This window comes from Brachyhypopomus gauderio, chromosome 3 (assembly GCF_052324685.1).
Source record: "Brachyhypopomus gauderio isolate BG-103 chromosome 3, BGAUD_0.2, whole genome shotgun sequence".
Classification (NCBI taxonomy): Eukaryota; Metazoa; Chordata; class Actinopteri; order Gymnotiformes; family Hypopomidae; genus Brachyhypopomus; species Brachyhypopomus gauderio.
In genome coordinates, this window is record NC_135213.1 from 12,189,722 (window position 1) to 12,209,710 (window position 19,989).

The 19,989-nt window shown below is 41.5% G+C and overlaps 1 protein-coding gene across 1 annotated transcript; it reads right to left on the reverse strand.

Annotated features, from left to right (window-relative positions):
- Positions 1-2,949: 2,949 nt before the first annotated feature.
- Positions 2,950-13,634, reverse strand: c1qtnf1 (C1q and TNF related 1). Its single transcript, XM_076999554.1, has 4 exons — positions 13,420-13,634; positions 6,182-6,357; positions 5,106-5,215; positions 2,950-4,673 (listed from the first exon to the last, which is right to left on the reverse strand). The coding sequence occupies exons 2-4, from the start codon at positions 6,355-6,357 to the stop codon at positions 4,123-4,125; spliced, it is 837 nt and encodes a 278-aa protein (XP_076855669.1). The 5' UTR covers positions 13,420-13,634; the 3' UTR covers positions 2,950-4,122.
- Positions 13,635-19,989: the final 6,355 nt, after the last annotated feature.

The following is a 19,989-nucleotide window of genomic DNA, read 5'->3' on the forward strand; positions in this document are numbered from 1 at the left end:
TTACACCAAATTATGACTTGACCATCGAAATGTTGCAGCAGAAACCGAGACTCATTAGGCCAGGCAATGTTTTTTTTTCCAGTCTTCTGTTGTCCAATTTTGGTGAGCCTGTGCTAAGTGTAGTCTCAGTGGTCTGTTAGCTAAGAAGATACCCCCCCCCACCCCACCCCTTGGTCTCCTGCTGCTATAGCGCAAATGCTTCAAGGTTTGACATGTGGTTTATTCAGACATGAACATACTCCTGCATACCTCGTTTATAAGGAGGGCAGATCTGAATTACCGTTGCCTTTCTATCACCTCAAAGCGGCCTGGCTATTCTCTCCTCACCCCTGTTATTGACAAGGCATTCACGTAGAGGACTGTTGCTCACTGGATGTTTTCTGGTTTTTGGTCCATTCTCTGTAAATCCTGCAGATGGTTGTGCGTGAAAATCCCAATAGATCAGCAGTTTTTGAAATACTCAGACCAGCCCATCTTGCATTAGCAACCACGCCACGTTCAAAGTCACTAAATTACCTTCCTTCCCCATTTTAAACCCAGTCGGTTTATACTTCAGCAGGTTGTCTTTACCAAGTCTACACATCTAAATGCAGTGAGTTGCTGCTATTTGATTGGCTGATTAAATATTTGCATCACCGAGCAGTGGAACAGGTGCAAGTAATAAAGGGGCAGTGAGTGTATATCACCAGCCCTTTATTATATCTGTGTGAAATTTTATTATATTTGTGTGAAACTTTGTGCTATTGTGATAATAAATAATTAAAGCTACTCTGAAAAAAAATGATCTGAAATGTGAAAATGTAAAATGAGTAAATGTGCACTTTTTTGAGAATAAAAAGAAATGAAAAACAATAAAGTGCATGCTATATAACCATAAGCACCCACTGGAAATAGAGACTTAATGAGAGGAAATAATTTCTGACTGGTCGATTTTAGCCCATGTGACCTCCGTGCAGCAGATCCATTACCATTTCAAGCCATTTCACTGGGTTGTGCATTTTGCTTGGCTCTGGGCTTTCTTGAGACCTTCTGTTGATTTTTTCCAGAACTGCTAATACAGCTTCATGGCTTATTCATACAACATTCGGCTTTGTAGTTAAAGGTTTCAAAATCAGATTACATATCTTCATCAAGGACACAAGCCAAAGAATCAGAGGGAAAAAGATGCCTTGTCGTTCCTTTTTTTGCTTTTTCTGTGTAACATTTGAAGCTCATTCTTGCTAGTGGCTAAGTGGCAGTGCTCCAGGGCTTGTACTGAAAATCTAATTTGAAAGGCTGTAGGAGAGCCAAGACCAGAAGCCAACCATAAATCTGCTCACCATAGAGCTGGCCAAGCAGTAACTTCCACTGGCATCTCCACCCTACATCTGATTCATCTCTCTCTCTCTCTCTCTCTCTCTCTCTCTCTCTCTCTCTCTCTCTCTCTCTCTCTCTCTCTCTCTCTCTCTCTCTCTCTCTCTCTCATTCTCTCTCTCTCCCTCTCCCTCTCTCTCCCTCATTCTCTCTTTCTCTCTCTCTCTCTCTCTCTCTCTCTCTCTCTTTCTCTCTCTCTCTCTCTCTCTCTCTCTCTCTCTCTCTCTCTCTCTCTCTCTCTCTCTCTCTCTCCCTTTCTGTCTCTCTTGCTGTCAAAGAGGATCAGTAGCACAGATGCGCAGAGTTAGCATTACCTTAACTGGCTTAAACGAAAAGCGCTCTCAGAAGACACCTAAAAGGAAGCGGAAAGCACCGGAAAGTGGACCTGTGTTGTTGAGTCTGCAGAAAAAGCTTGCTTGTGGAGCAAACATGCTTTTGGGCCCCTTTATACCATCTGATGGGCCATTATCATCTAGATAAAGGCTCATCAGGAGACAAGCACACATCAGCATCTATACAGCCACAGTTCTTAATGGATTGAACACCGAAACCTCTGCCAGGCATCAAATGGCTTTATATTCTATTCGCCACTAGACCAGCTAACTAACGACTGTAGTTTTGTTTACATCCTTCCAAACTTTTTAAACTTACTTTCAAGGTTTAAACTAAAAGAATATTCAAACTTGTATGCTGAGAAAAGATATAGCCTGTGTGTTTAACTGTGTTTAGAGAAGAAGACTGAAAAAGCCCCAGCATTTTTAACATACTGTTTGTCGGTTTGTTTGTCTGTCTGTCTATACGTTTGTATGTGTTTATTTGTTTTGTATGTGTGTTTATACACAATATGGAAAATGTGGTGTTAACTAAACAGTATCATTTGTTTCTGATATATCATCTAACTGGAACTGTGTAAGGGATCATAGTTTGGATCATATGTTTTATCACAAAATGCTTTCCTTACAAATAAACTCATTTAAATGTACCCAAATAAGCATTTTGAAAATATGCGTCGTAACCAATTTATTAACCACAAGATGGAGACAAAGTAGATAAGAGAGAATACCTAATGCTGTAGAAGTGAACTAAAGTGAAATAAATCCCGCTGGACAAAAGCTCAAAAAGCGCATATGCCACTGCCTCATTCTACAACCTGAGAGCCAGAGTCAGTGTGAGCAAACGGCAATAGGCAAAGGATCATTTTAACACATTGCATTAACTGGATGGCAGAAGCAGTTCTCATCCACAGACACTTAAATCCATCACATGTAATCACATGTAACATGCATGGCTGTGATACATTATTGTAATATAATAATTCTGACATTTCTCTAGCATCAATGTTCACAGATAATAGCAAGATTAAAGCTACTGTGGTGTACATAAAGCAGTTCAGGAATTGGGTTTTAAGTGTGCTCGGAGGTTCTGCTGTTGCTGGACTTTGAAGGGACCAGGGTGTGAAAGAACTGGAGTTCAAGCCTGACTTCCACAGACTTCCCATGCCAAAGTATTCCTCTGGGTCATCTCGCAGGCCAACCAGGCCAGTGGAAATAAAGCCACACCCACACATAAGCACAAACAGCCCAGCACACACTAAACCAAGGTTCTGTATTCTTCCTTTATTTGCTTTTTGTGTATTATATAATTGCAATGTTTTTTTTCATTTGTACAGCACATTTGTTTATGCCATAGTGCTCCTGAACAACCAATGGGAGGCTGACACTGCAGCCTTTGAAACATGGAGCCACTTCGCTTTAATGTCAACGGAGGAAGAAAAGAACATTTAGAACTGTCGATAATAAAAGCATGTCTTTCTCCTGAGGTTTTCTCTTCTCTTAAACATTTCCTGTTTAAACCACATATCACTCAAGGGCATCATCATCACAGGGACTTTTTAGTTCATTCTAAACAATTTTTCTACCTTTAAACAAACAAAACTTTTCAGCTATTCCATTAAATAATTATTAATGATTCTACTTTTAAAACAGATGAACTTACCAGTATGCCTATACTGTTTTATGAAAAATTTTACAATTTTACAAATTATAAGAATATAAAAACAACATGTATTGTAGAAACCTGCTAGAAGTAATAAAATGTAATGTGAATATTTCAAATGTTCAACAGTACCATCAAACTGTATCGTTAATTCTCAGAGCACCTTTCGATAATTAAGCTTCCTCATATCCTATAGATTACTGCAAGATAAGCACAGTAATGAAGATCGTCACTTTGTTCACATGTACTTTAAAAGTCTTGGTTTCATTTTGTTAAAACTAGTGCAGCTCATTTTGAAAGAATTGGTTTATTGACCACACCACGTCAGTTCTAAACCACAGCAGTTCTAAACCACGCCAGTTATCATTTTGTTCCCACCAAAAATATGCTAACACACTGCTCTGTGTCCATTGTCGTGCTGGAGTTCTAGATGATGAGGGCTGACTGCCCCTACGGTGACACCACTCACTAACTCAGCCAAGCATGCCATCTTACATGTAGACATGGATGCAATGGAAGGCACTTTGAAGGTTGTCTTTGGTCCTTCAGCACTGAGCTTCATGTTCATAGAGCATCCGATCTCTTTCACGTCTGTCTTGTCACTTCATAATCAGATTGCTGTGTTATTACATCACACAAATTGAGAAGAGCTTCTTATATATCTCCAATACAAACGATTTTAAAAAGGCAACAACAACAAAAAAAACCCACAAAACATAATTTTCATCACTCTTGGATCCATTTCGCGACCCGTGGGCATGCAGCTAAGGCCTGCTAGCCTTCACTCTTGGCTTTGATGAGGTGGCCGTTGAAGGTGATGTAGGTGTCGAAGTCGTCGCTGAAGACGGCGTTCTCCCTCTCGCCCTTGTAGAGGCGCACCCACACCTCGTCGTCTCTCTCCAGCTCCAGCATCAGGCTCTGGCTCTGCATGATGGAGCGGTCGCTGGGCTGCGCATACAAGATGGCCGCCTCCTGCTCGTTCCTCATTACGTGCAGGTAGGTCTCCTTCTGATTCCACGTGTGCACATTCAGGCTGAAGAAGTAGATCCCTGGCACGTAGCAGAAGAACTTACCCGTGAACATGTTGAAGTGGCCGTACAGGTTGACGAGCTCAGTGTCGAACACCAGCGTCTGGTAGTATTCGATGCTGTGAAGCGCTTTCTTGCGGCCCACGGAGAAAGCAGCATAATAGGACTTGCAGGCATTTCCTTGGGGGCCTATGTTGCCCTTGGCGCCTTTGGGGCCATTGGGTCCCTTAGGGCCCATCTGGCCCGTCTTGCCTGCTTTTCCGTATTGCCCTCTCTGACCATACTCCCCCTTTTCGCCTGTGTGATGGAGGGAACGTTAATGAGCTACAGGAGTAATAACATGAAGTATTTCAAGTATTAAATAAGTAAGATTGAAGTAAGATGTTTAGGTTTGTGTATGTGCTAATCCTGGAGTCTTTATGATGATTAAGTGTGTTACCGATGTAAGCCCTATTATATGTTTTATTTTCTGGTTAGTTTTTGGGTAACAAGGTGCTTGTTTGTTTCTTTTTGAGACATCAAATTCTGCAAAACCTATTTTCATTCCTTGTTTTTTATTATTTGTAGTTAGACCACATATAGTTAACCAGGCCCCAGGTTCCCTTTAGCTAAATAAACAAAATAAAAAAAAACATGGATAATAATATATGTCCATGGCTTTGCGTCTTAAACTAGCCCTGAAGGGTTAGCCCTGGAGATATGTTCATCTGTTAGGTGTAAATATTGTACCTTTTAGAATAGTGATGTTTATCTGTGGAACCACCTGGAATTGTGGGTAAGGACTGCCATGCTGTAGGGGTTCCTCTCCTGGGTCACAGCATCGCCGGCACTCTGGTTTCCTTGAGGAGGAAGAGGTGATCTTCACCATCATCAGGTTTGTTAGCATGCAAAACTCACAGTGAAGGAAACAGCTTATTGTGTTATGAAGGAATCTCTGTGCTGGTCTGAGTCTTGGTGGTAGTCTTCAGGGTCGTGTCTGTCCTGGTACCTGAAAACTCTGGTGGTCTGAGGCTTGGTGGTAGTCTCTGGAGTCGTGTCTATCCTGGTACCTGAAGACTCTGTGGTGGTCTGAGTCTTGGTGGTAGTCTCTGGAGTCGTGTCTGTCCTGGTACCTGAGGTCTCTGTGCTGGTCTGAGTCTTGGCGGTAGTCTCTGGAGTCGTGTCTGTCCTGGTACCTGAGGTCTCTGTGGTGGTCTGAGTCTTGGTGGTAGTCCCTAGAGTCGTGTCTGTCCTGGTACCTGAGGTCTCTGTGCTGGTCTGAGTCTTGGCGGTAGTCTCCGGAGTCGTGTCTGTCCTGGTACCTGAGGTCTCTGTGCTGGTCTGAATCTTGGCGGTAGTCTCCGGAGTCGTGTCTGTCCTGGTACCTGAGGTCTCTGTGCTGGTCTGAGTCTTGGCGGTAGTCTCCGGAGTCGTGTCTGTCCTGGTACCTGAGGTCTCTGTGCTGGTCTGAGTCTTGGCGGTAGTCTCCGGAGTCGTGTCTGTCCTGGTACCTGAGGTCTCTGTGCTGGTCTGAGTCTTGGCAGTCGTCTCCGGAGTCGTGTCTGTCCTGGTACCTGAGGTCTCTGTTCTGGTTGGAGTCTTGGCGGTAGTCTCCGGAGTCGTGTCTGTCCTGGTACCTGAGGTCTCTGTGCTGGTCTGAGTCTTGGCGATAGTCTCCGGAGTCGTGTCTGTCCTGGTACCTGAGGTCTCTGTGCTGGTCTGAGTCTTGGCGGTAGTCTCCAGAGTCGTGTCTGTCCTGGTACCTGAGGTCTCTGTGCTGGTCTGAGTCTTGGCGGTAGTCTCTGGAGTCGTGTCTGTCCTGGTACCTGAGGTCTCTGTGCTGGTCTGAGTCTTGGCGGTAGTCTCCAGAGTCGTGTCTGTCCTCGTCCTCCTTAGTGTAAGGGGCTCGGAATGACTCAGCCCATCTGGTACATATTAGCATCAGTAGTCCAATGCCGAGCACCAGCAGGGACGTCCCATGGCAGACGGACACCTGAATCATCTGAGACATGAGACATGCGCCATGTGGCCAGTCAAAGTCTCACAAATGTTGCAAGTGAATGAATTTCGAACAAATATTTTGAGCTTAGTTATTCTGAAGCATCATGAGTCATATTGTATAGAGCTGTTTTCAAATATCAGAGGCAGTGATTATGGTTTAGTTAGACAAAACATTCGAGAAATTCGGTCAAAAACATTCCTGGATGTGATTAAAGTGGTTTTGGATCTAATTTTGGGGACATGTAAAAATTCTATTATTAACTGCAATGCAAGTGGAGTGGGTAAATTGGGCATCTCAGTGCCCCAAACCCAGAGCTTGAACTCGGTTTCATCTTCAATTTAGACTAGACACATTTTCATTATTCCTAGTAGAGGAAACAATAATAAACATAGCAGAAGTAGAGGAAACAGCAGTGAACACAGTATGAACACAGGTGATGTTTCAAAAGCAGCAGTGATAAAGTCATGATTACTCCCACTCACTACATAGATACGCTCTCCCTTACAAACATTGTAGTATGAGTAATGCATGGGTTCTGTGCAATGTGTTGCCAGGGTCACAAGGTCTCAAGGTGTGTACTACCGAGTAGTGAAGTGTAGTCTTTCTCTTTCTACATTATGTAAACTAATTAGTTGATCCAACACCCCTTACCAACATGCACAGGTGTGACCCAGTCTAAACATGAACTGAACTGGTTCAAAGTTAGTAACAGTGACTCAAAGCACTTTCTTTCTTCCAAATATGTTTTAATTAGTAAGATGTTGAATTCAACACAGCATGCATTATGTAAGCAATGGCTTGCATTAGGACAGGAAATTATGCAAATATAACGTTTAACTCCGTTGACAATAACCTCTGTGTTAAATCCCTTTCCCCCATGTGATGATGACGGGAGGAAGAGGGCTTCAGTCGGCCCTTCTGAAAGGTCTCGTGACTTTGAGGGAAGGAGATTTGACAGGAGTGTTTGGCTGACTGATTGGCCGCTTCCAACAATTACACCACTGCCAATTACACCACTCTTAATCTGCCTTATCTTGGACCAAATTGCGATGCCACTCATTGCTACTTTTACACTTAAGTAATTGTTTGCATAGTGGTGATTGGGTCAGTTCCCCACATTCGATCTTTTCTTTCTGCTGGGGAAACCGCTGTTGGAAGAGCATCCCTGCATGGCCCTAACCAGTTAAACCAGCGCTGTGTGTGAGGAATCTGCGGGAATTACTGCTACTGCTGAACAATCTCTACATTTTTGTGGAGCTGTGGCAGTAAATTATGTTGAGATGGGGAACATTCCGAACATCACGCAAGCTTCAGCTCTGGCTTTACAAGAGCGATGAAAATGTAGGCAGAATGTGATAAGAATGCCAAAGACCTTCTGACAATCGCAGCAAAGACCTTCTGACAAAGGCATGAAAATAGAGACCCTGGGGAATCGGCCAGCTTGATGTTCACATATCGATTGTTTGTTTGTTTGTTTGGTATCCCGTGTCGTGATGGAGCACAAGTGCTGCTGTGAGATCTCTTAAATAAATGAATAGCCGCGTCTGACAAAGACACGCCTGCCTCTGACCCGCTGAAGTGGAGCCCGTCCGAGCACCGCTGCCTTTCGGAACGACCGGAACGAGCACTTACAAGTACCGCGCAAGTGTTCTGGGAAATACACAGAAACACGACGGTAATGTGGGTCTCTCTCCTGGGCTGAAAGGAATGGAAAGTTACTCCACGCTGTGTGCAGCTGTCACTGTTTCCAGCTGTGCAGACACAAACTGAGGAGAGCAGGTCTCCGTTTATAGACTAAGCAAATGATTAGTCGTTTACAGTGAGGTCAAGTACTCCGGTAGGGTGGTAGCGTTCATGCACGGTGTTACATGAATGCAAAAGCTTTGTGTGTTTGTTCAGCAGGAGTATGCACAGGTTAATAATCCACAGGTGTCAATGGTCTATGTTTGACAACAAGAGTTGTATTATAATCCTTAGGATGCACATAACAGATACAGCATCTCTGTATATAATCTCATATTCCTGAGGACATGGAGCACAAAAGTTATGAATTTGACAATACCAGGGGTTTTCATAAGCACAGATCATATTAAATTCTGCAGTCTCCAGCAAACATATTACCTGGCGAGCGCTAAAGTAAGCTGATCACACTCGCAATATAGTGCATCTCACTGTGTTTGAGCTAAAGCGCCGTCTATGATGTCTATGAATAGGTTTGAGAAACACGCGGAGATGGAAACACTTCAGGATGTTCAAAGGTTTTGGGGGGCAGCTGTCTAATCCCTCGCTAATCTTTTGATGTGTGCACTTGTGTATCATCCGACTTTCAGTTCTCCTCAGTACTGATCAGACAGATGAGTGGGTCTCCACCACTAATCCACAGGCAGAACACATGCAGACACCATCACGTGTTTGTGTGTGTGTGTGTGTGCGTGCAAGTGTGTGTGTGTGTGTGTGTGTGCGTGCAAGTGTGCGTGCATGTGTCTGCATTTTGAACTCATTCACGAATCTTTTTCTCAGCCTCCATTTTTGGCCGGCTTGTTTGTTTAACGCCCTTTTCTTGCTCCCCCGTGTTTAGGGTTCTACATCTGATAGCCTCGGTTCAGATTCTCTCCTTCCTGCGGATGTCGGGGTCCGGAGGTCGTGTTTACTCGCACGGAACTTCATTCAGTGGCGCCTTCTCTCCAGCACAAAAAACCGTTTACATGGCTTTATCAACATCTGCTCTGAGCCGACTGTAAGCGTCTTACATAAGCTGTGAGTGTTATTGCTTCCCCCACCTCCAGGGACTGCCAAGCCCTAGATCATCAGCATCCCACAGCTTTCACTCAGATCGTCTGACACCGCATCTACTGTCCACTCTGTTGATTCTGGGAGAGGCGACCCAGCACCAGAAGCAAACAAATGAAAAATGGGTTTTCTACCATCAAGAGAGTCAAACCAGGCTACCGCAGTAGTGAATACGAAAGGCCCATGTGGCTTTGAGCTTTCTCTCTTAGTCTCTCTAAATTCCAAGAAACCCACCAGTGTTGTTACAAATACAGTAAGGTTTCCTCACAATGGAAACTAATTACTTCTTGCCAATCAGATTTTGTTTTCTCTTCACCGTCTCTATCCAGGGGTGCAGGCATGTGCTGACTTGTGTGTCCTCTAGGGCACAATTGTGGTGGGTTTAGAGAGCCTGTCTCTTGATTTACACAGTGTGGATAGAACAGTTTTAAAGTCTGCTGAGTATGGTCCTGCTGGATAAAACTCAGGCAGTTCTCTTTGACTGTGTTTGGGAGTTGGGTTAAGGGTCATGTCTCTGGTGAAGCACCCTCCGGGTACAACTTAATGACTTTCTAAACTCTCCCTGGCTCCTGCAAAAAACTTTTTGTTCATCCTTGAGGTCAGTAGACCATTCTCTCTTTTTTTTACTGAGGTGAGGACAGTTCCATTCCAGTGAGTGTGGCAAAAAATCAGCTACAGTGCAAGCCATAAATAATCGGACAGGGACACAGTCTTTGGTGTTTGGCTCTCTGTACTCCAGCACATTAAAGTTTAAATTAACCAGCTATGACAGTGGTAACAATGCAGACTGTCAGCTTTAACTGAGAGAACCATATGGGAATAATAATCCTGTGCACGTGTGCCTCTGTGTTTGTGATCATAAATAACTGGACACTTAATATAATCTTTATCTCTGCAGCTCATGAGACTTCATATAATACTTGGTTGCAAAATCCTTTGCACAGTAAATTGATGGGTCCCTGGGAAGACACCCAGAAGATAAGCAGATTCACCCAAGCCTGTTCTCCATGGTTTGGGGAACAGTAAGTGATAGAAACTCTCTGTGGGGTTCATGTCAGGTGACTGACTGGTTCAGGCCAAAAACATTCACCTTTGGCCATTCATTATGTCTTTGGCAGTATGTTTCGGGTCTCTGTCGTGTTGCAAGGGGCAACAAAGTCCTGTGAGTTTTGAGGCCTGAGGTTCAATCTGAGCAGTTAAGGTGTGAGGTTCTCTTCACCGCTGTCAACAGTGACATCATAAACATTCCACTGGCTGCCATACATGCACCACTGTGTTTCACAGAGGAGGTGGTCTGGTCTGAATCATAAGTAGAGTCCCTTTGGGCTGCAGGCTTCATTCACCTCACCAGTCTGGTGCTCATCTCTCCACAAGACTTTGACACAGAACTTTCTATGTACTTTTTAGCAAACTGAGACCAGGCCTTTTGATTTGTTTTTGCTTGTTTGGTTGGTTGGTTGGTTTTTCGTGAGTATTGCCAATGTGACTCTTGAGGTACGGCCTCTGATGTTATTCTGCTGTGTTCTGTTTATGACAGCCTGTGATGCATAGCATCAATGTCTACATCCTCGTGTTTGTAATTTATTCAAGTTTTTCCTCATTATATAGTGTTTTGTTTTTGGCCCATCATTTCTTTGCTGTTTTGGTGATGTCCTTTGGTTTGATTTTCAGACCGAAACTGGCCCTTTTTTTGTGATATCTGATTCATTTGGCCTGATGTTCAGCCTGACATTGGCCTGCTTCGGTGATGTCTGATTAACCCTCTACTGCACACATTATTACACCAACATGTAAAAAATGTTTACAGTGTTTTTTATCACTTAAAATGAACTTAGATTTACATATTTTAAAAAAAAAACGAAATTTTTTCAACGTTCTTTTTGTATGAAGTACAAATTTGTGCAATAATCCAATTTCCCTCAGATGGGGAGAGTATGTACTAATATTGTTGTGATATTAGTTTGGCTAACCCACTAGACCTGTAGATGTAAATATCCTTAAATTAAAGCAAATTTCCTGGAGTTCAATTTCCAATATACTGGAATAGATAAAAAAGAACAAATGCGTCACTGTCCAATTACTTACAGACTGCAGCATATATACAAGTGACCTACTTTCAGCGCCCTGAATTCCTGACCTTTAACCCTAGTTATGCGCTGTTAAAGCCCTGCTTTACGCTTGGTGTGCCTTTGTTGTGCCCTGCCAGAGCCCACTGACATGTGATATGCACTGTTTCAGTCTGATAACACCTTGAAGGTAGAAACCTGGAGCATGTGCACTCCAGACCGTCCTGCCCCACATTTCCAGCTCACGCCTCACTCTCCTGTATTTTCCAGTGCAGAGGTGTGTGTTTATGCCTCCAGTCTGTCCAGCCCCATCTGCCCTGGTGGTTGGTGATGTTTGAGGCTGGTGAGTGTGCCATGTAATGGCCTGTGTACCTCCAAGAACCTGACGAAAGAGCAACAGAACGACCCTCAAAAGAGGCACCGCCGGTCTCAGCCCTGACCACGCTGGTGTGAATGAACCCCGCGTGCACAATTACGCTCCCAAAGAACAGCTGCTCGTGAACAGCCAGTGAAAGGAGATGAAGTTTTGTTTGGTTGCACCTGCATGGGCCGTATTGAAAGGTTTCCCTCGACCCGACTCCGACGCGCTCACTTCTCACTCAGCTGTAGATAAACATGAGGGACTGAAGTGCCTGACTGTAGACAGAGTATTCAGTAACGTACCTGCACCGACAGGCGTGCGTGTTTGAGTATGAGTGTGTGTGTGTGGTACGCACCAATGAACGGTGTTGCCTCGTGATAAAACAGTGGCTAACGTACAACACTTCAGTCAGGGGGAAGCTTACAAGAGGCTTTGGAGTTTCCTTTGGAAAATGTGTTATTGTTTCCCTGCACAAGGATCATACTGCTATTGCTACTGAGACTGTGGTAGCCACTATTGTGTTGGTAGTGGAAAACCTGTCACAGTTGCCAGAGCAAAGCCAGCCCATCAGCAATAACACTTGGTGTGACATGCTAATTAAAAGTGATGTGTCATGTGAAACATTCATTTTATCCTGAACTTTCTGGCACGTATTCTGTCATCAGCTGCTGTAAGAGTGCTATTTTTTAAAATTATACTTTAAGGTGGGATAATGGAGCAGAGCTGAATGTGACCCTGAGCCTTACAGCGAGGTTTAGAGGGATTGATGAATGGCAGGTCCAGGGAGTCCACGTGGCAGGCCGCTCACCTCAGCCACCCATCTGACCCGGATAAACATCACGAAGCGATGCCACAAGGCGTCAGAGCAGAACCCGGCCCCTCACTGCCATCCACAAAGAGCGCCGCCACTGAGTAACAAGCAATGCTAGCCACAGCGCTTCCAAACAACCTGATGCTAAATGAAGCTACGATCATGTTTTGGGCTAGAATGATTGTGAGAATGATGTGAGAAGGGTTTCTCATCACTTGCTCATGTACTCTGTGTTTGAGAGATCAAATTTAAGGCGGCTCAAAACCTTGAACAACTTTTATTAACTATTGAGAAAATGTTTAATGGCTTTCTAACTTTAACTCCTGCTGCATGAATCAGGTTGAGAAATGTAGTAGATTGAACTAGGCCAGAGGTGTATAATCCAGGTTTTACTTTCTGAACCTGGATTATACACCTCTGAACTAGGCTTTGTGTTTCCATGCCTAAAGAATACATGCCCTAGATTAAGCTGTGTCCTGTGACTGTGCTAATCATCCTCTATCCCAGGTTTCATCAGTGAATTAGATCAGATTCATAGTTTTTCTTCATAACATAGCTGAGTATTGTTGAGTATTGTTGATCTGTACATTGGAAGTGTGGTGATGAATGTTTTTAAAAAATAATATGCATAAATATCCATAAAATCATTATCATTGTGTCCCAAGATGATCAGATTACTGTAAATATTCCAGTTAAAATTATTTTATTATTATTTTTGTGGTAGTGGTGTAAGGAAACTTCTAATCAAGCTGGGTCTGTTGTTATCTTGCCAAGATGTTTATGTCACACATCAGGATTCGGTTAATTCTGCCATGTGGAAATAGTTTCCTGTGGGTTTCTCACACTCCAACTCTGCTTATACATCACTGTTCAAACTTTGTTCACTCCCTCCACAAGGGACAGCTTTAAGCAGCCCAGAATCCCTTCAGACAGACGGCTGTCCCGTGCACTGCCAGTCCTAGCATCTGCATTTGCTGCATGCTTAGACATGGCTGCTAATAAGATGGCTTCACCGCCCAAAAGAAAAGACCTACCTCTGTGGTTGGAGGAAGCCAAGATGAGTGTTGTCAGGAGGTCCTCTTTGTTTTGCACTGTGGATGTGGGTGTCGGCGAGCCGCTAATGCTGCGTCCCAGTGGCTGTGCGAGGCTTGTCCCTCCTGCACTCCCAAACCCACTGAGCCATCAGGAGAGGGAGACGGGGAGAGATCGGGGGAGAGGGAGGGGCACACACGCAGCTGAGAGGGAGGGGCACGACGAAAACAACAACAGGACAAAGGAGGAGGAAGAGGACGAGGGAGAGGAGGAGACGTATTACAGGGACAGACGCGGGAGGGCAAACACACCGACAAAGTTCTGAAAAGGGGAGAGAAAATGAAAGGATGGAAAAAACGATAGAAAGCAAGAGAAGTAAAGGGATAAGCATAAATTGAGAGATAGCATGATAGAAAATGGAAAAGAATGAATAGAGAAAGAAGAAACAGAGGGAGAGAGGAAGGAACAGAAATGCTTTAAGACTCTGAGAGACACCAGAAAGAAGTTATGCCACATTCCTAGACTACTGGGCTGTTACTGTTACCTCCTTGATAACAATGTTGAAAAACATCTCAAGAGAATGAAGAACAAATTGTGTATCTTGAACAAGTGAGAGCCATTTAAATTGTTAAGTTAAATAATTTAAAAAGTTACATTAAACTATTCTATACTTTAAAAAGCATACGATAGGAATGAAATATACAGTACAGTGTCATGAACCTATTGGAGTAAATGTGTTTGCTAAAGATCACTAATGTAAATTTTGAATTCCAAGCTTGGTCTCAGATAGAGTGTTCGCCCTGAATCAACCTGTGTTTATACCAGATGAGGCCTCCGTGCAGAATGGAATGTAGAATGGATATAGCTGTGCGGTAGTGTTTATGTTATGAGGGAGGAATGAAAACAACCCCAATGCAATTTAAGTTTAATTGACCTGTCTACTTTTGTTTGATTGGTTTGTTGGTTTGGTTTGCTGTTGAAAAGTGCTGCTGCTGCTGTTGTTGCTGAAATGATTGAATATCTCTGAGGTTGATACTAAAGTTATGAATCTGACATCTTGCATTCTGGCAGTGTGCTTCATTTAAGAACAGAAAAGGAAATCAAACAGAAGTTTTAAATGTAAAGGGAATATCTGTTACTGAGAACAAGCAAACGTAATATACAGCTAATTAAATGAACGGGGAGTATTCACAAAGCTTACTCACAGTAAGGCCTTCTGACACATGCTGCTTTGATCATTTCCACAGGAACAAGTCTCTGTGTTTATATTTTCTTCCACTGTCCTTAACTGATTTCAAAAGAATCTCTAATAGAGAAGTTGAGGAGAACTGAGGTCTGAGAAGAAGAAGCAGTGAGGAAAATAAACATGCTGTTAATACTATTTTTAACTGTTAATACTATTTGGTGCTTACAATGTCCTGAAGTTCACATTGTTCTATTAATGGCTAAAGGGCAATAAATAAATAAATAAATAAACATAAATAAATGCCTTCTTGTTAAACATAAGGGCAAGAAGGGTTACAGTTTCCGCTGGGTGGGATTTCCCAGCGCTCTGGATTTAGCCCAAATCCTCTCATAAATACATAGAAAGCCATTACATTTTACATTCTTGATGGAAGTGTAGCTCAAACAAACATCTCATTGCTCTTAGAAATCCATTTTTCTTCAACGCACATTTTAAAATGTCACTCTAATTGGCATCATGATATGTGTTTAAATGTAGTTCTAACGTGGTGATACATAATGTTCAATTATTTACTGACTGTAAATTATCAGTTTTAAATATAAACAGACAAATGATTGTAGCCCAGTATCGATACTAAATCTTTTGCCATTTTTGTTACAGCCACTAGATGGCATCATCATCAAATTCATAAAACACCCAAATAGGAAAAGAGAGGTGTTTCCCGTACATGTCGTTCTTAAAATAATATTGATATATTATTCTTTATTATAACATTATATAACATTACATTATTTTTAGAGCAGAGCACATGTAAATGTTAGTTTCACTTGGAAAGTTGAAGATTAGATCAGCTGCAGATTTTAATGCTGAACCGATTATTAATATTTTTTGCTTCTTGTAAAATTACATCATTTCCATTATGCAGGGAGGAAAACATTTCGAATGGGCGTGCAGTATCTCCTTTTGTTTTGAAATTAATAGGCGTATGTTAATAATGACCTCAGATCCCTTCCAGTAATCTTTTGTTGCGCCACTCTGGTTTCGTTCTAGTTGTGTGACGTCATAATACGTGTTACCAGAAAATCGAGGTTGTGAAGAGTTTACTTTAACAAATTCATTTGCGATATATCATTAATTGATCTGAAAACTTTCTTTTCGTTTTCGTTAGAAATAATAGCCTTTTGTGACATCAACATATTTCTCATCTTGAAAAGATTTAATTCCGTTTTAATATTTACATTCTAGGACAGCCTCCTGTTAAGCTGGATATCGGAGTTTTGAACATATTTCTGTTTTGAAGGAAGATGATAAACAACTGGAAAGTTCCACCCTCTCTCTGCAACATAAAGTGAATTCACACCACTTTAAATAGTGGTATGAATCTATGGAGGATTAAAATGGAGCTCGGTGGTATATTAGATTGAAAAGGGAAAATATCAGACGAACAGGAAAAATAAAATATATTATAGAATCTTTGTCAGCTGAAGAATTCTAGAGTATGTGTTCTGTTCTTGATAGCATATCGAAGTGTGTGTGCATGCGTGTCTATAATAGTAATGCTGAATAAAATGCTCTCAGTTGGAAAGGCCAAGGCCCAGTTTCCACCCCGTGTCTCCCAAACTGCAAGATGATTCCCTCAAGACAGGATTCCCTGAACCTCACTTAGAAAAGCTAGAAGACCTGAATCTGATGAGCCATACTGTTTCCACGAACACACAATCAGCAACAGTACATGCCCGCTCTATCAATTTGTCACCTGTACCGGACATCGCCACCATGACGCCCATCACCCTTTCCAAACCAGTGCTCCCTGGAACCCAGTCGTCCTACCTGTCATCAGCACCTGGGAGAGCCACTGAGAAGCTCAAATGTCCTGCAAACTCTGAGGAGGTCAAATGTCCTCAGACACTAAAGGACACAACATGGTCTAACACAGATATGAGCACCTGCAGTATATCTGTAATTTTTATAATGCTCTCAACTCAACTCTGTATTGTCTGTACTATAAGTTTTCAATTCAACTTTTTGGATATTTTAAACATATCCTGGCCTTTTGATAATGATAAATATATTATCTATAACTTTATCTATTATATTTACCTATATTATATTAAAATCATTTAAGTTTAAATAACACCTGCTCTATCATCCTTAAATTACCATAGCTCTACATTGCTTTGAGAACAAATTTGTGTGTCTCTGTCCCTGTGAGGAACTGAGCAATCTGTGGCTAGACGGGAGAGAGAAACCTCTTGTTGGCAGGACTCTAAAATTCATCAGAAAGTGAGACCAGCACCTAATGCACGAGAAAAAATCTAAGCAACATACACTGGGTTTTTAGGGAGTGTGACAGCAGTTCTGTGGCATTCAGCAAAAAGAGAGAGAGCAGAAAGCTCTCAATAAAGCAAACAAATGTGGGAAGACAAAACATATGGGAGAATGGAAAGAGGAGGGAGACGCAGAAGAGCAAGTTGGAGTTCTGCAGAGTCTAGTGGCTTCTTGGGAGAAGGCGAAGAAGAAATTTCACTTATCAATACACTGGAACGGGTGTAAATGAAAGACATCTGACAGAGTTAGAAATAGATCATTAGAAACATCACTAAAAATGACAAAAAAGATTACAAAAAGTATAGACAAACCAAAATACATAAATACATACAAAATACCAAACCATGTAACTGTGATGTAAGGCAGCAACACTTCCCTCATAATACATGGATTCAACCATCAACCAACCATCTATACCTCTCCCCTAACAAACCTGGAAGGGCCTTAAGTAGACATCTCCTGGTCTTTTCCATCCAGCCCACACCATTCTTTCTCATCTTTAGGGGAAGACGCTATTGACCATTGACAATAAGCAGTAAACATAAAAATCAGGAAAGCTTTTTCAGTTATATACTTGAATCAGTGGGGATAAAACCCCACAAGATGAACAAAGATCAAATTAAATGAGAGTGAGAGGATCTAGCTCTAAGCTCAGCAACTCTGGGACTGTCTTTGAACTTGCCTGCATCAATTTGGTCAGCTTTGATTGTACAAACTTGTTTGTACAAAGGTGCACATGTTGTGTAGCACTTTGCTGTAAGAGACACCAAACACAAAGTGGGCGTTCATCAAATACACCAAGAGCACTCACACACTTTACTGGAACGGCTTTCTTGTCCAGAACGATGAAGTATCTATCCATGGATGTTGTTCTGTTTTGTTGTTCTGCGGCCAGGATGTGTGTCTGTATGCTCCTAACAATGGCTCCTGTATATTGGTACCAGCCTGAAGAACAATGGCATTTTAAAGAAAAGGTTTGGTGAAAAAATACACTGTTTTGAACTTTAGCTGTGAGGCTAAGGTTGCTAACAAACACTAGATGTCAGTCACCCAAATAATGTCTGTACACCTGCTCAAAACACTGAACCCACTCAAACCATCTGCACGTCTTCGTTAAGGTGGTTCAGACTTGCTGAAGTGGTTTAGGACACAGTATGACTGTGAATTGAATAGATTAAGAAAAATTTTGTGCATAATTCATGGAAGCGTTTTGTGCTACAAGTTACTTCTAGGTGTCTGTTAGTCAAAAATAAGAAACAAAAGAAATCTTTGGACAAGAAATGCCTTGGCACATTGAATACATCTAGGCTACACAGAAAATTTTAAATTATATATTTTTTCAATTAACTTTTCTATGAAAAGACAATAGATCAGTGACTCAATGACAACAAATCATACATAGATTCATGGAATTCTAAATGTTTTCGGTCTTTATCAAAATTACAACAAAACTCCTGAATATTCCCATGCATGGCAGAATTATATATATATATATTATTAACACTGCGAATTTTCAACTGACAGCCGAACACAGACATGTGAACATATTAACAGAAAGGTCAAAACCAACCTTTGAAAATAAGAAGATGCTTTTCAGCTTGAGAAACTGACATCTGGTCAGGTCTATTGTGTCCTATTGTGTGTAGTAATAGATAGATAGATAGTAATAGTACTCTTTTTAAAGAGAGAACATGGTATATTTGACATTTAAGATCCACGGGGTCTATTCAGATATTCAGAGATTAAGGCATAACCTAGAAATATGAAATGGATCCAATTATATTTATCTTGACATCTTACCTGGCCTTTAACAGCCAAAATTGTTCCATAGCTGGTGACTGGAGAACAGATTCACAACACAGGAAAGAGTGTCAGGAAAGAGTTTTAAAGTTTAATAAAGAAGACATCTAGTTAAATACAAAAGATATAATATGTCTTAAAACAATTGGTCAAGAATAAAAAAAATAGATGTTGGTGTTGTCCTTATTGGGTAAAGAGGTACTGTGGATTAGTCAGAGGTGTGGGGGTAGAGAACAGTACAAGATAAACAGGAAGGAGGGAAAGATATGTTTAAACTGAGACGCAGACACATGATGGAATGAACAAAATGTCAGAATGCTCAAATTGAGGGTCACAGACAGTAAATCATAAATTCCCTCGCAATGAAAGGAAAGTATATCGGCTCTACAAAAATGTTTCTGTCTGAAACATCCTGTTTCTCTGGAAACTTCAGTATATGTACTTCACTGCAATATTAAATCTCTCTCTCTCTCTCTCTCTCTCTCTCTCTCTCTCTCTCTATATATATATATATATATATATATATATATATATATATATATATATATATATATATATATATATATATATATATACATATATATATTCAACTGTAGGAGGAGTTACAACTGCAGCCGACAGCTTGTTGCTTATACAATGCACAGACATCCACCAACCCACAAACAGCGCATTGTAGAACACGTGCATTTACTATTACGCAATCCAACAGAGAAAACAAAAAAACAATACAGCCACGTGTAGGCACGGACATTGGTTCTTGTTCGACCAATCACAATATTTTCTCCCTAAGCGTACACTAGTGGGCGTGTCTCTGATGTTATAAGCGGATAAGCGTGTCTCTGATATATAACGCGTATAATGTCATTTAAATACACAAATATATATAACTTTGTCTACGTCCGTTCGACATTATTATCCCGCTTTTTAAGAACTCTGTATTAGGTTTGTAATTACAGAATGCTATCCCACTATAAGAAATCTGTAACTTTAAATGATCCATTACACTGAAGAATATTGAAAAATCCATAGACGAAGATATCGTTTGATATTTGTGTATCTCAAAGAGCATCTGACACGTGACTGCCACGTTTTTGGCATTAATATATTAATCTCTTAATTTCTAAACTGAATTCTCAATGAATACTGAGATATTGTGAATTTACTGCATTGCTTAATCTAATATAGCAATACAATCTGTTAATCACCAGAGCAAATATCCAAACCGAATTTAAGCAATACAATTAGCCTCATGTTGTAG